The sequence below is a fragment of the Copadichromis virginalis genome, linkage group LG11, assembly GCF_057382275.1.
Source record: "Copadichromis virginalis isolate Kocher_CV1m ecotype Utaka linkage group LG11, C_Virginalis_male_GT1.1, whole genome shotgun sequence".
Classification (NCBI taxonomy): Eukaryota; Metazoa; Chordata; class Actinopteri; order Cichliformes; family Cichlidae; genus Copadichromis; species Copadichromis virginalis.
Window position 1 is genome coordinate 38,950,352 of NC_140628.1, and position 15,979 is coordinate 38,966,330.

The following is a 15,979-nucleotide window of genomic DNA, read 5'->3' on the forward strand; positions in this document are numbered from 1 at the left end:
ACTCAGAAAACTTTGAGCCTTGTTGTTTATGTGCTGACCACTGAAAGAAAGGTTTACATAGATAACACTGTCATGATGGTGAGGTTTGATTTTAGAAGGACTTGACTTGGACTTCTGATTCAATTCAGTTTAATTTATATACATCACCAATAAACAGCAATAACCATTCAAGGCACCCTGTACTCTAACGCTAACGCCAGCACATGCTCGACGAATATGTAAGCTCACATTTTTGGCTCCACTCCTAATTTTACAGCTTATTAAGAGACTTCCTGTACAGGTACATGGTTCCCTGGAGGAATTCCTCCCTTTTCTCATCCTTGCTTTTATCATTATAAACATCCATCATGTATCTGTGCATCTCTTTGGTATCGACAGGGCTCCACAGGCCCTCCTCCACCATCAGCTGCAGTTCATGCGCCATAGATGTTTTGTATTTGTTTCCAGACTCGGACTTTGGGTCCACTCTGGACATGCAGACGTAGCCCCCTGAAGGAGAAAAAAACAACAAAACCACAACAATTTATGACCTTTTTCGTTTTTTTGAAAAACAGAAAGTTTGCTCAGGTTTGCTGGACACTGTAGGATGTGCTCCAACGTCAGGAGAGCATGAGTCCTCTGCCACATGCTGTCACATATCGTGTGTTTTTATTCATCTGAGGTCCCATTTACTGTCATTTGAAGACCCAACAACAACCAGATTATTTTTATATATATATACCAGCACGCCCCTGCGGGCGGTTTATCCTTCAAGCTCGGGTCCTCTACCAGAGGCCTGGGAGCATGAGGGTCCTGCGCAGTATCTTAGCTGTTCCCAGGACCCAGTAAGGGTCCTAAGGCTATGCTAAGCAAGCCTACTGCAGACATGAGTGAGACAGATAAATATGAAGGCATGCCGGCTCGGACGTTGCCCGGATCAACAAGGTCCGCGTCAGGTGTTGAAGAACCAGGGCACCCTGACGAAAAGTGGGCGTTGTTGGAATGCTACTACGCAAGTAACCCCGGCGGAAGGGGCTACATGAATAGGATGAGGGACCTATGGATTCTTCGATACCCAACATCCACAATGACGGCGAAACAACTAGTAGCTCAGTGTTCCAACATTCGAAAGAAGGGACTGCTCTCACAGCTAGAGATTGACGAGGTACAACACAAATGCTACGGCAAGGAGGAGTCAGGACGCCAGGTCAGGGGGGAGATATCATCACCCCCACCCGAGATTGGGTACATAGCCCCAAGTGCGATAGGAGAAGGATCGTTGAGTGCGAGAGGAACTGACCTGAAAAATAGGATCATGGCCAAGCTTGAAACCTGGATCCCCCGTAGCCGGTTACCAAGATTACGTGAAGTACCCTCAGAAGGTCTGCTAGATGATGTTAATGCAGCACTACAGACAATACCTACAACCACGATTACCGACACTAACAAGCTGATCTACAATACGGCAGCAGTGATCAGTGAGATGCTTGGCTACAAGTTGAACAGCCACAAGGGGCAGTACCCTCCATGGAGAAGGAGGCTAGAGGGCAAGATCAAAGTAGCACGGAGGGAGGTTAGCCAACTAACGGAGTTGCAGAAAGGTGCGACAAAGAAGGTGCATAAGAAATACAGCAAGCTGTCCATACCTGAGGCCTTGGAAACTGCCAAGCAAAGACTCACAGCCTTGGCCAGCCGCTTGAGGAGGTACACCAGAGAGATAGAAGGCAGGAGAATAAACCAGCTGTTCGCCACAGAACCAGCAAAGGTGTACTCTCAGTGGCAAGGGAACAATAATAATAAGAGAACAGCACCACCAAGGCTGGAGACGGAGCATACTGGAAGAGCATATGGGAGAAGGACGCAACCCATAACGGCAATGCTCAGTGGCTAGTGGATCTGAGGGCAGACCACAGCGACCTCCCTGAACAGGGTCCAGTAACCATCACAGTGGCAGATATCCAAGAAAGGGTCTCCAGTATGAACAATTGGACAGCACCAGGGCCCGACATGGTTCACGCCTATTGGCTAAAGAAGCTGACTGCACTCCACGAGCGTCTGGCAGCACAAATGAACCAGCTGCTAGTTAACGAGAGACACCCGGAATGGCTAACCGAAGGTCGAACGGTCCTGATCCCCAAGGACCCCAAGAAGGGACCGGTCCCCTCCAACTACCGACCAATAACCTGCCTCAGTACTACATGGAAGCTCCTGTCAGGCATCATATCGGCTAACAGGCACATGGGTCAATACATGAGCGGGACACAGAAAGGAATTGGCAAGAATACCAGAGGCGCAAAACACCAGCTACTGGTAGACAGAACAGTCAGCCGAGACTGCAAGACCAGACTGACCAACCTGTGCACTGCATGGATTGATCACAAGAAGGCCTATGACTCAGTGCCCCACAGCTGGATACTGGAATGCCTAGAATTGTACAAGATCAATGGGACCCTAAGAGCCTTCATCAGGAACTCAATGGGGATGTGGCGTACAACACTAGAGGCCAACTCCAAGCCCATAGCACAAGTCACCATCAAGTGTGGGATCTACCAAGGAGATGCTCTGTCCCCACTGCTGTTCTGCATAGGCCTGAACCCCCTCAGTGAGATCATTAACAAGACTGGCTACGGATACTGACTACGGAACGGAGCAGTTGTCAGCCACCTCCTGTACATGGATGACATCAAGCTGTATGCCAAGAGTGAACGAGACATCGATTCACTGATCCACACCACCAGGCTATACAGCAATGACATTGGAATGTCGTTCGGACTGGAGAAGTGTAGTCGGATGGTAACAAAGAGAGGGAAGGTAGTCAGAACTGAGGGGATTGAACTACCAGAAGGCAACATTGCAGACATAGAGGACAGTTACAAGTACCTGGGGATCCCGCAGGCGAATGGGAACCATGAAGAGGCCGCTAGAAAGGCTGCAACCACCAAGTACCTGCAGAGGGTCAGGCAAGTCCTGAGGAGTCAGCTGAATGGTAAGAACAAGATCCGGGCCATCAACACGTACGCCCTGCCCGTGATCAGGTACCCTGCTGGGGTAATAGGCTGGCCAAAGGAGGAGATAGAAGCCACTGACATAAAGACAAGAAAGCTCCTTACCATGCATGGAGGGTTTCACCCCAAGTCCAGCACCCTGAGGCTGTACGCTAAGCGGAAGGAAGGGGGCCGGGGACTGGTGAGTGTCAGCACCACAGTCCAGGATGAGACAACGAACATCCAAGAATACATTAGGAAGATGGCCCCAACTGACCGAGTGCTCAGTGAATACCTCAGGCAGCAGAAACCCAAGAAAGAGGAGGGAGACGAGGAACCATCATGGAAGGACAGGCCCCTGCACGGTATGTACCACCGGCAGATAGAGGAGGTGGCTGATATCCAGAAATCCTACCAGTGGCTGGACAAAGCTGGACTGAAAGACAGCACAGAGGCACTAATCATGGCAGCACAAGAACAAGCTCTGAGCACAAGATCCATAGAGGCTGGGGTCTATCACACCAGGCAAGACCCCAGGTGCAGGCTGTGTAAAGATGCCCCAGAGACAATCCAGCACATAACAGCAGGGTGCAAGATGCTAGCAGGCAAGGCATACATGGAACGCCATAACCAAGTGGCCGGCATAGTGTACAGGAACATCTGTGCCGAGTATAACCTGGAAGTCCCGAGGTCAAAATGGGAGATGCCCCCAAGGGTGGTGGAGAATGACCGAGCTAAGATCCTGTGGGACTTCCAGATACAGACGGACAAAATGGTGGTGGCTAACCAACCGGACATAGTGGTGGTAGACAAACAGAAGAAGACGGCCGTAGTGATCGATGTAGCGGTTCCGAATGACAGCAACATCAGGAAGAAGGAACACGAGAAGCTGGAGAAATACCAAGGGCTCAGAGAAGAGCTCGAGAGGATGTGGAGGGTGAAGGTGACGGTGGTCCCCGTGGTAATCGGAGCACTAGGTGCGGTGACTCCCAAGCTAGGCGAGTGGCTCCAGCAGATCCCGGGAATAACATCGGAGATCTCTGTCCAGAAGAGCGCAGTCCTGGGAACAGCTAAGATACTGCGCAGGACCCTCAAGCTCCCAGGCCTCTGGTAGAGGACCCGAGCTTGAAGGATAAACTGCCCGCAGCGGCGTGCTGGGTGTTGGTTTTTTTTGTTTTGTTATTTATATATATCCTTAGCAAGTGTGTGGTGGTCTGTCTAAAAATCTCCAAAGGTTTATTCTGTTCATCTGGACGTAGCGTTTTGTGGGAGAAACGTTTCGTCACTCATCCAATTGACTTCTTCAGTCTCAGCTGACTGCAGGTTTCCAATCTTATAAACAGTACATTTGCATAATGACTGAAACCAGCCCACTGAAGGAACAATGGCCTGGGAGGTCAGTTCCTTCATTATGATTATGCAAATTCTCATGACCATTGATCAGCAACGCATACAGATCAGTACTTAAAGGTCTGACTCTCATCATCCACTGGAGGATAAACTGGGTTTCATCAGTGAGTAAATGTGGTTATCCCGGCTGGATGTTTGTCAAAGTTGGGAAGGCGCCAAAAGAAAGCTCCAACTGATCCAGGAGAGAAGGACAACCGCTGCCTGAGCGAAAACCTGTAGTGATTCCATATGTGTCAGGAGTATCGGAGCAGCTGAGATGCATTTTTTCTAAACACCGGGTCTCTGTGGCTTTCAATCCCCAAAACACGCTGCGCCAAAAACTGGTCCACCCCAAGGATCGGGTCCCCCGACACAAACAGAGTAACATAGTGTACGCTGTTAAGTGCAGGAGGATTGCCAGGATTTATACATCGGGGAAACCAAACAACCTCTGGCAAAGCGGATGGCACAACACAGAAGAGCCACCTCGTCAGGCCAGGACTCTGCAGTCTATTTACACCCACAGGCCAGTGGACGCTCTTTCAATGATGAGGATGTAACATCCTGGACAGTGAGGAACGCTGGTTTGAGGGCGGAGTCAAGGAGGCCAGTTATGTGAAAAGGGAAAGACCATCTCTGAATCGAGGAGGGGGTCTAAGGGTACATCTGTCCCCATCTTACAATGCTGTGATTGCAGCCATTCCCCAACTCTCTGTGAATGGGACTCATGGCCTTTGATCAGTGGTTGTTGATCAGTGGTCATGACAATTTGCATAATTAAGATTAAGGAACTGACCTCCCAGCCCATTGTTCCTTCACTGGGCTGGTTTCAGTCATTATGCAAATGTGCTGTTTATAAGGTTGGAAACCTGCAGTCAGCTGAGACTGAAGACGTCAATTGGATGAGCGACAAAACGTTTCTCCCACTGAAAACGTCCGGATGAACAGAATCCACTTTTGGAGATTTACTTACCTGAATGCATCCATCAAGACGTCTTCTAAAAATCACATCACAGCATTGATTATGTTATTATTGAAAGCTAAAGAAGACTCTGAGTTCATCACATCAGATAAATGGTTTTAGATTAAATGGAAAAAAAATATCTCACTCAGATTAACATCAGTTTGTTTGTTTGAAAGTTGGTTGGTTACCTGGTTTAGTAGCTTTGCAGAGCTCCCTGATAACGCTGACCGGCACGTAATCATCACGTAAAGCACCAGTAATGATCACCACATCAAACCCACCTGAAACCAGAAGCAGACCAGGAGGGAGAGGAGTTAGTAAAATGAGTTATTTAGAGTTATTAGTTAGAGAGAAGTTAGTTACAGAGGAGTTAGAGGAGTTAGTTGTTTCGGGGTGAAAAGTTGGCATTGTCACGTTGTGGGTTTTTCTACGTTTTGGTTCCTCTTTTGTTTTGCACTTCTTTCTCGTGTAATGTTCTCGTGTTCCTTCCTCTATCGTGTCTTTGCAGTAAAGCCTCCTGTGTTCCTCTGTAAGTGTTTTTAGTTTTAATCTTCATCTCATGGATAGTTTCCTGTTTTACTCTGTGAGGTTTTTTCATGTCTTGTTTTTGCTTTTACTGTTTGTCTTCCCCCCCTCTTTCTTCTGTTTCTGATCCGTGATGCGCTGCAGTTTCAGACCATTATTGACATAAATATATTTTGAGCATCTAACTAATCGATATCCTCAATAAAAGTATTTTTTATATTTATAAAATTAAATAGGTAGCAAAAGTTTTGACTACATCAGCATTAGCACCGCCCCCTGACTGTAGCAAATGAATGATCAAATAGTTAATAGTTAAGTAATTAACTATCTTTTAAAGTTAAAAAAAAAACATTTTTAAGTTATTAATGACCAATTTCATTACTTATGTATTTATTTAGTTTTTTTATTTTGGCACTTTCAGTCCCCCATATTCTATAAAACCTCAGGTGTTGTTATTCTCAATTGTGCTGTTTTACTATCAGCTGGCGGTGCTGTCTTCTTGTCTGTGGTGCTAATGTGTCTGTCGGGTTATCTGCTTTGTTAGCTCAGAGTGTGAGTGTGATGTACCAGTCTGTGCAGGCAGCGGGTCTGTTCCCAGTAAGGCCAGTTTGAGCTCCCGATAAAGGCCACTCTTAGCAGCTTGTTCCAGCATGCCCTTACTACCATCCACTCCCACAAAGTGTTTGAAGCCGAGGTCAAACATCTAAATACAGAGAAAAGACGATCAGTTCTGAGCCTGCTCCATGAACTCTGGATGTTCGTCTGAGGATGAATTTCACAGATTTTGAATAAGTGCTGAAATTTCCCACTTTCAAAAAGAATCACACGTAAGACGGTGAGTTCATGTTTGCATTTACTATTTTACAAAACTGATTTGGGATTCATTAAAATGTTATTGTTTTTCCATAATTAGATCAATCTGAACATGTCCTCACGTGTGATTCATAAAAATGCTGACCACAGTAAAACTTCCTGAATCCCATTTGTGACATCAGCATTTTAAACATCTACAGGTCTCAAATCAGCTCGGAGTGACGGCTCCTTCCAGCTATTGGAAGGTGCCACCTTCCAGAGTTTTCCAGTTATTGGTTCACCAGTTTTGCAGCCAGTCCAGATCCGCAGGCCACATCGAGAACCTGAGCGTCTCCACGACTTCCACAGAAGTGATCGTTCAGAAAATCTACGGCCAGCTGTGGTGCTCTGTACTTCATTGTCTCTGAATCCTGTCAACATAAAGCAGCGGAAAAAACAAAGTATTCTTATTGGCTGTTGGGATTTAGGCTGTCCAGTGCTGTTTTTGTCACACCCACATGTTTCAGATCATCAAACAAATGTGAACATTAGACAAACCGAGTAAACTGAAAATTTTTATTGATGATTTCATTTATTAGGGGAAAAACTTCCCAAATCTCCCTGCAATAATTGTCCCATAAATAATAACTAGTTGTGCCACACTTGGCGACAAGACCTGAAGTCAAGTGTTTGTGTTATCCTGCCACGAGTCTTTCACGTGTCTGCGGAGGAGCTCTGCTTACTCTTCTTTACAGAATTATTTGAATTTCCAGTTGTTTTCCAGCATGAGCAGCCTCTTTACGGCAATGCTCTGCTTGCTTTTTTCTTGTGACCTCCTGTGACATCATAACCATCTTTGTGATATTCTGGATTAGGCTCTTAAAAGGATCAGGACAGAAGGACGTGGATAGGTGCCTTTATTGAACAGCAGGACATCACACACTAACTTGTTGTTTCTTAGCGGTGCAGAAAACTACCCTTTTTTGTTGTTATATATTGGTCAACCAAGAACTAGCCCTGTAACAGGCACTTCTGTATTTTACCACTGGGGGGCAACAATTCACTCTATTACAATCTTCATCAGTTTTCCCGCGCTGCTCTCCTCCCTGAGTGTGTCCTGTCCTGCTCTCTTTCCTGTGGGACAGATGTCGCTCTCCCTCACGTATCCTCTGAAGCGTTTACATTTGGCACTCAGAGTGTCTCCACTAAATCAGATCTGATGGTGAATGTTCGGTGTTCATCGGGTCAGCTGTGCCACACAGAGTTTAGGTTTCAACGGCTCAATCTTCTGTAATAATGAAACTCTCCTCTGGATCGATCCTCCGTCGTCGGGGCTTTGTAACGCATTTCAGAGAGAAATAAGATGCGCTTACACTTTATTATTTCGTTCAGGAGTTTCTGCCTCATGAAACGACCCGACTGCATCTTTTTATATAAACTGGCATTTTTATAAATGAATCATTAGCTGATTTGCTCCACTGCTTTCAGTCATACAGCTGCGTCTCTTTGGTGAACTCTGGCAGCAGAGAACAGAGCGCACTGCGACCTAATCTGGGCTCGATAGATGACGATGCCAGCTCTGAGCGCTCATTTTGTATTTAAAACTTTCTTAGATTAAATAATCTGCTCTTACAACTCAATGTCAAACGAATAAACTGTGAACATTTCATCTGGTTTATCGAAGAACAAGAACAGCAGCTCACTCCGTCAGCTCCACACCTGTGAGTTTAGGGTTAGCGGGAGAAAATCTCAGGTCCAATCTGAAAGTTTTCGGGGGTTTTTGCTTGAGGTCAGGGCGGAAACATTCTGATTATTTGAGAAGAAACAAAGAAGAAACGGTAAGAACTGGTCTTCACTGCCAGACGGAGTCCAAAGACCAGTTAAAGCGCGTTTGATATTTATTTATTGGTTCACACAGTCAGCCCAGGAGGCCTTTCTTTCTCCTCACCTGTTCGTACGTCTCAGCCCAGCTGTTGTAAAAATCCGTAGTCTGCTGCGGATCGAAGCCTTCGCAGGACTGAAACATGACCCTCATATCGTCCACAGTTCTTCTGGAGCCCGACATGATGAGGAGCTGAGCTCAGACCTGGAGAGAGTGCAGCGGACTCACTGACACGTAGAGACCCGACTAACCTGACTGTGCCCGCCGGGCAGGTATGCACCACAAGTATCTTCGACACAGACAGGCTGCGTTGGTTTTAGCTGACTGCAGGAGAAAAATAAATGTTTAAGGTAAAGTATGACGACGGTTGATAGCTGTGGGTTTTTATTAATTACAGTGATCGATAAAAACGAACGATTCTCCGAGTCTGAGGCTGCAGTCCAAGCTGTTTAAAGGGATGACATCACTCATAAAAACATAAAACCATTTATTTTCTGAACACATGCACATTCCAGGGTTTGGGCTGCTGTGACTTCACATCTGAAAGAATACGAAGCATAAATGAAATGGATTCCTGAGTCTCTCTGCCTCTCATGGTGTAATGTAAAAAAGACCAAACATGGCAGCTCCTTTAAACTCGATGAGGATAAGAGTGAGCGGCTTCTAACAGATGAACAATGAGGTGACACTGAAAACGAACTAATCATTTGTCTGTTCTTCTGATATGTGTTTCCTTCAGGTGATGATCACTAAATGATTGCTCTCTTCAGATACTTTGTTACAGTTAAACACAATCAGATTTTCTCTGACCTGACTGATCGCTCTCTTCACATCTGTCAGACATTCAGTCCCCTACAGATGTGAGACTGTAACTTCTCATCCTGCTTGGTTTCATTGTAATTTATGAAATAGTTACGAGTTCCAACTCTTTTTAAAACGTGGACACCGATGTTACAGACATGAATTTACTTTACTTACTTTAGTGAAGAGCAGGTTTACACAGCCTACTCGTACTTTGTTGAAGTATTTGTGCTACTTTTGACTTTTACTCTGCTAATTTGAATCCAAATGTCATACTTTGTCATTTATTTTGCTGATCTTCAAGTCACAACACATCACAATCGCCTGCCAGTTTGTTACTCATGTAAATCATCTGTGACTCACATGTTACAAGCAACTCAAGCCAAGTTCAAACCCAGCAAAACAGTTTTTGTTGGCAGGTATTTCAGAAACTGTGGATCTGCTGTAATTCTCCCACAGTCGGGCCTGTCAAAACCTGGAAAAACCTGAAGGGAAGCCAGTATAGGAGAAATATGCTCTCTTTCTACTTACAACATGTGCTCAGCTCGGGTAACTAAAGCTATGCTGTCTGGTAAGGTAAGAACAGACATGGTAATGCACATGTGTTTGACAGTTTATTTCCAGCAAAACGTTCAGAACATTTTCATGCTTTCGAGCAGGTGTGACGTTGTACAAGTACAGTGTCCCGGATTCGACAAGTGGCACAAAAACAAAGCAATGGAGGCCCAGTAGAGTGCAATCAGATGAAGAGTTTATTAAGAACACACGTGTGGGAAGAAGTACACAGCATCACATCTGCGGACTTCTTCTGCCACAAATACACAGAGAATGGTTTATATAACGTCAGCGTTAAACGCCCCTTCACGCGTTCTGATAACATATTTTGTATTTCTAAGAACATCATTTGCATTTTGTACAGACAATGAGCAATTTTGAGAGCTAAGGTCAGACACAGAAGTTCCTCTTTCTAACATCTTTTCCCAAATATGGCGATGATTTCAGGCCCTGGAGGTTCCCGTGGACTTTTCTTCCTTTTGACCCATCTTCTGTCACCTGTTACTAAGCAAACTCAAATGCCAAAGGCTACAACAAGAAGCTGAATACATTCAGGCCTTCACTCAAGCCTGTTTCTAGATTATATGTACTATATGTGTTTTGTAAGCGTGTATGCAGTTTTAACCTTCTGTTGCTCTAAGTCACCTACAATAGACTGCCCAAACAAAGCTTGAGACCTTCGATTGACTGAGCAGAATACACTTCTTTAATGAGCACAAAATGCCATGTGTATAAAATGGTCTTAGCTGTAGCTGTAATAAAAAGTTAATGTAAAGCCAGCAGGTTTTAATAAACATCTTAATGCAGTATCAATACTATAGATTATATCATTAATGATGCAGAATATATTGGAGCCATAAAATAATTACCTGTTCCTGTTGTGGAATTAAAGAAAGTTTAATCCACAGATCATGTAATGATAGTGAAGACAGCTAGAAGAACATCAGTCAATAAAATTCATCAACATGAGAATAAATCAAACCGAAACCTTGTCAGGCTACATTCAGCACAAGTGGGGACAAAGAACAAGGGGACAAGCTCTATTTTAAGATTAAGGGATGAATTCATTCAGCCTATGAACGTCAGCCAATAAGAATTAGGAAACGTTTAGACCGTGTCACAGTCTTCCTCCCCAGAGTATCCAGGAGGCTCCGTTGGACCCACTCTGTGGAAAATCTTCCCATCAGGCTGCGTCTTCCACGTCAGCTTCACCTCCTCCGTGATCCCTTCCTCGCCCAGCTTCACCTTCAGCTGAAACACAGTTTTCATATATCAACAGAAGCTCCTCACTGACTGGTCGAGGTGAATGAAGTTTTTATCGCTATAAAGTGCGACTGATTCACGATGACAGGTCTGGCTGCAGTTCTTTGATGTCCACCACATGCTCCTTGATAATTTACAAAAATAAAGTTAAAAAGTAAGATTTTGTTTATATAACACCTCCCATGATAAATATCACAACCGGCAGCAATAAAGGCTCCAAAAGAAAACCTGGCGGTACACCGCAGGAAGGAGAAGGACCTGCGCACAGAGCCAAACATCATTCAGGCAGAGAAGCGCTCCAGAACAGACCCTGATCTCAGCCTTTCAAGGATAACACGATGGTCAGCAGTATCAAATTCTAAAATGAGGGCAATATGAAAGTGTGCAATGTTGAGATTGATCTGTAACTGCAAAGAAAAGAAGGGTCAAGGACTTTATCAGGGTCCAGTGAAAATATTCATAGCGAGCACACGGAGAATAAATGGAAAAAATAATAAGTTTAGACTCAGAGATATCAAAACTACGGAAGCCCGTCTCCGCCACTACAAAAAAAAAGTATCAATAACTTGAAATTTTGAGTGATTAACTTGAAATTTCGACTTACTTCAAAACTTTGAGTTAATAAATCGAAATTTTCGAGTTAGCGCTGCCGATCAGTAATCTACGTGAATGACGTCATTTCCTTGTCAGCCGGAAGCTGAAGCCCTCAGCTGCAGCCAGTCATGAATGCAAACATTGCTGATCATTTTCACCGTGGCTTCACAAATGATGAAATCCCTGTGCTATTAGCTGAATCACATGGCGTTACTATCAGCAAACTCTCGAATGCGCTAATTTGTTGCGATCCGGTTTTGAGTGATTACTGATTGGCAGCGCTAACTCAAAATTTTGAGAAAAGTAAGTCAAAATTTCAAGTTACTGTTCTAGAAATTTCGAGTTAAGGATTGTTTTTAGTGGCAGAAACGGGCTTCCATTCCCTTTTTCCAGGTCTCAGCAGCTTCTTAGTCGGCTGTATTGTGAGATACTTTTAAATTTACCCGGTAACTAAAGCAAGCAGCATGGTGGTGCAGTGCTTGCAGTTTCACTTTGCAGCATAAGATCGTGGGTTTGAATCCATGGACTGGTCTTCGTGTGCTCTCTGGAGCTCCATTCATTTGATATTTTATTTTTTTAATTGGATTATAGTTGCAGGAATGCGACTTCCTGTACCTGCATTTATTATTACAGTTATTATAGCTGTGCGCTCACTGAGTCAGGGCATCGCGTGTCCTCTGACCTGCTGCAGGATGGATTCTTGCACTGTCGGGTCGTTCAGGTCTGCAGATCCCACCCTCAGCTGAACCTTCACGTTGTGCGTCACGTTGTATGTCATGTTCTTCTCTGCGGGCTTGACATCTGCAGTGAAATAAGAAGTCACCAGACCAGGAAGATCATACTCTGAGGAAGCAGTGATGAAGGACCCACCTTGGTAACAGAGGAACTCATGATTCTTGTTACAGTCTTCACCGGACCAGAAAGCTGATGACTTTTCCATCAAGGCACAGTCCTTACCATCCTTAGGCTCTCCAGATTTCCAGTTTGTGTACGTGGCATTGCTTCCATCTAACCACCCCCACGATGTTTTGTACAAACCAATCCAAGCAGTTTGGGTGTTTATAATGTTTGACAGCATCAGAGCAGTGATCTTGATGTTGTCCTGCTCTGTGTTGATGCTTATCAGGTCTGTGTACTTCTCCCTGCAGTAAGACTGAGCAGCAGACCAATTCATTGGTGTCTGAACCAGGATTTGATCACGTGTTGCACCTGAACAAGGAAAAAATAGACAGATTCACACCAGTGACTGTTCTTTAGAGACAGTCTGATGCTTATGTTCTTTTCTGTTTGCAGTACTTTCACTTGTGATGTTTTTAAGTGCAGCATCTTGCATGAGTATAGACTTTGTTTGATGCTGATGTTGGTGAATTTAAAAATAACTCACCACTGTAACAGATGAAATGATTCTGAACTGTACAATCTCTGGTAGACCAGAACCCAAACTGAGATATTATGACACACTGTCCCGTCCCTGGCTCATTCCCGGCCCAGTTCTGGAACCAGGATGACTGAACCAGGCCTGTTTGAGACCATTTCCACATGTTCCTGAAGAGTCCGATCCAAATGTGTCCTCCTGATGCTGCCTGCTGGGCTTCCGAGTTATTGGCCGGTCCCTGGATGTTAGCGAGGTCGGTGTACGTCTGTCTGCACTTTTGGAAAGCTTCATACCAGTTCAGTGATTGACTGACGTAGTGGAACTGAACAGGCTGAAGATCACAGACCACCACACAACCTGAGCGACGACATGGGAAACAGTCAAAAGATTCTCTGTAGATTAAAAAATCAAAACGGTGCTCGAACCCTTTAAAATGTTGTTTGTTTGTTTGTTTGTCATTATAAAGTCACATGAAATGCAAAGTTACAAACAGGACTCTCAGTCTCGACTTGAGGTGACTGTTGTGATTCGGTGCCTTCTACATGAAATATCATCTGTGCATCATTTAATCATATGGACCACCTCGAGTACCAACTCTGTGATTGAGGCCTAATGATTTGAGGACAGAATCGCTAATTTGACATTGAACTTCTCCGTATAACAAAGTATAACAAAGAGTGAAACTTGAGTCATGCAAGAGGACGATGGTCCCATCACAGCAGCATCTGAAAAAAGTCCCAGAAAGTTGATTCTGTTCATCTGGATGTTTTCAGCGGGAGAAACGTTTCATCATCATCAGCTGACTGCAGGTCTCCAACCTTGTAACCAGAACATTTACATAATGACTGAAACCAGCCAACTGAGGGAACAATGGGCTGGGACGTCAGCTCCCTGATCATTAATATCCAAATAGTCATGACCATTTGTTATGACCCGGCTCGAAATGACCGTAACAAGAGCGGGGTGTCCCATGACTTCCCTGTTAGGATGTTTTTGAGTTTATTTATACTTTCTAAATGGTAAATGGCCTGTATTTATACAGCGCTTTACTAGTCCCTAAGGACCCCAAAGCACTTTACACATCCAGTCATCCACCCATTCACACACTGGTGATGGCAGCTACATTGTAGCCACAGCCACCCTGGGGCGCACTGACAGAGGGGGGGCTGCCAGACACTGGCGCCACCGGGCCCTCTGACCACCACCAGTAGGCAACGGGTGAAGTGTCTTGCCCAAGGACACAACAACCGAGACTGTCCAAGCCGGGGCTCGAACCGGCAACCTTCCGATTACAAGGCAAACTCCCAACTCTTGAGCCACGATCGCCCTGCTTCTAGTCTTTGGTTTCTTTGAGTTCTGTCTTATGGTTTATGTCTGTCTTCTCTAGTTGCTCTGTCTCCAGTTCACGTCTCTGTGTATCCTTAGTTCCTATATCCCCGTGTCCAGTCAGTGTCAGTGTCTGCCCTGGTCCCACTGTAGTGCCTGCATGTGAGTCTGTGTCTTTGTTCAGTCTGTGTTATGTGTTTCCTGTTTTACTTTGAAGGTCTCTGTCTTATCTCAGTATGTTCAGGTTACGCTTCCTTTGTCTCGTCGGTTCTGATTTGCCCCAGCTGTGTTTCCCTCCTGTTATTCATTCCCTGATTGCTCCCTCTGTGTATTTAAGCCCTGTGTTTCTCTGTGTCCGTGTTGTGATCTACCGTTTACCAAATGGTGTGTTCTGTCAGTCCTCTGGTGTTAGTTTATTTTGATTGTTTCCAGTTATGTTATATTTGAGTGTAACATTAAAGCGGTTTTGAGTTCACATCTGTCTCTGGAGTCTGCACCTTGGGTCCTTTTCCTGTCTGCACACAGCCGTCACATAACATTCCCACGCCCAAACAGACACAGCCACAGCATCGGACTTTTAACAACGGTTTATTCACAACAATGGCACTCACGGTAGTGGGAGTGTATAATTTCGGGGTGAGCTAAGGCCAACACAACAAACAAAACTCAACCTAGGCTTCGGTTCCCCTCTGACCTGTTTACGGAAAAGAAAGAAACAACACAGTCTGACCTCCCTGGTCTAAAAACACAGGAGAAAAGAAGGCTTCCCAAAATAATCGGCAGCTCACCCCTACTTGCTCCGCACTTCACACACATGCCCGACCTTTTATCTAAATAGCTATGGCTGCGGCTGCTCCGTCCGGACCTGAGGCAAGTGCACGGGAAGTCTGCCACACCCCCCCGCACCGCAGCTCTTCGGTCGCCCTTTTATAGTCCATGTCCACAGCAGGAACCAGTTACATCAGGCCGTGGCCCTGCACAGGTGAATCTGCATACACACGTTAAGAAACAGAGAACCCACCAACACACGCACGTAACACCATTGATCAATGATTAATTCTTTGATCAATAACCACGAGTACCATTCACAGAGAGTTGGAGAATGGCTGCAATCACAGCGTGTATGTCACAGCATGACAGATGCACCCTTGGGCCCCCTCCTCGACTCAGAGATGGTCTTTACACAAATGGCCTCCTTGACTGAAGAAGTCAGTTGGATGAGAGACGAAACTTTTTTCCCACTGAAGACGCGTCAAGATGAATTTCATATAATTATGTTCCTGTGAATTTGAACTTGGCAGAACAAGCTATGGGTGTGGTCCGCTTTATTTATTATCATGTCCTAGCAGCGTGTGCTTTTGAAGCCCTTGAAAGAGCAGTTTGCAACTTTACTTTGTCCCAGGGTTTAGTTGGTAGGTGACAGGAGGCAGATTCTACAGTCATGGTACAACATTGTGACTTCAACAGTTCTTTGATGGAATAATTTCACTGACCTGAGAGCAGCAGGAGGATCACTCCACGTCCAATCATGACTGAGAGCTGAAAGACCG

At 45.1% G+C, this 15,979-nt stretch overlaps 1 protein-coding gene across 1 annotated transcript; it reads right to left on the reverse strand.

The window, feature by feature from the left end:
* Positions 1–52: 52 nt before the first annotated feature.
* LOC146699476 (methyltransferase-like protein 27) lies at positions 53–8,836 on the reverse strand. Its single transcript, XM_085472415.1, has 5 exons — positions 8,582–8,836; positions 6,936–7,064; positions 6,409–6,544; positions 5,505–5,597; positions 53–489 (listed from the first exon to the last, which is right to left on the reverse strand). Exons 1-5 carry the CDS (start codon positions 8,696–8,698, stop codon positions 251–253), a joined length of 714 nt encoding a protein of 237 aa, XP_085328541.1. The 5' UTR covers positions 8,699–8,836; the 3' UTR covers positions 53–250.
* Positions 8,837–15,979: the final 7,143 nt, after the last annotated feature.

Coding starts and splice junctions, on each gene's coding strand:
- LOC146699476 (XM_085472415.1), bottom strand. CDS start 8,698: ATGTCGGGCTCCAGAAGAACTGTGGACGATATGAGGGTCATGTTTCAG. Junction 6,545..6,935: donor CTGGACTGGCTGCAAAACTG/GTGAACCAATAA, acceptor CTCTGTATTTAG/ATGTTTGACCTCGGCTTCAA. Junction 5,598..6,408: donor CCCGCTGCCTGCACAGACTG/GTACATCACACT, acceptor TTCTGGTTTCAG/GTGGGTTTGATGTGGTGATC.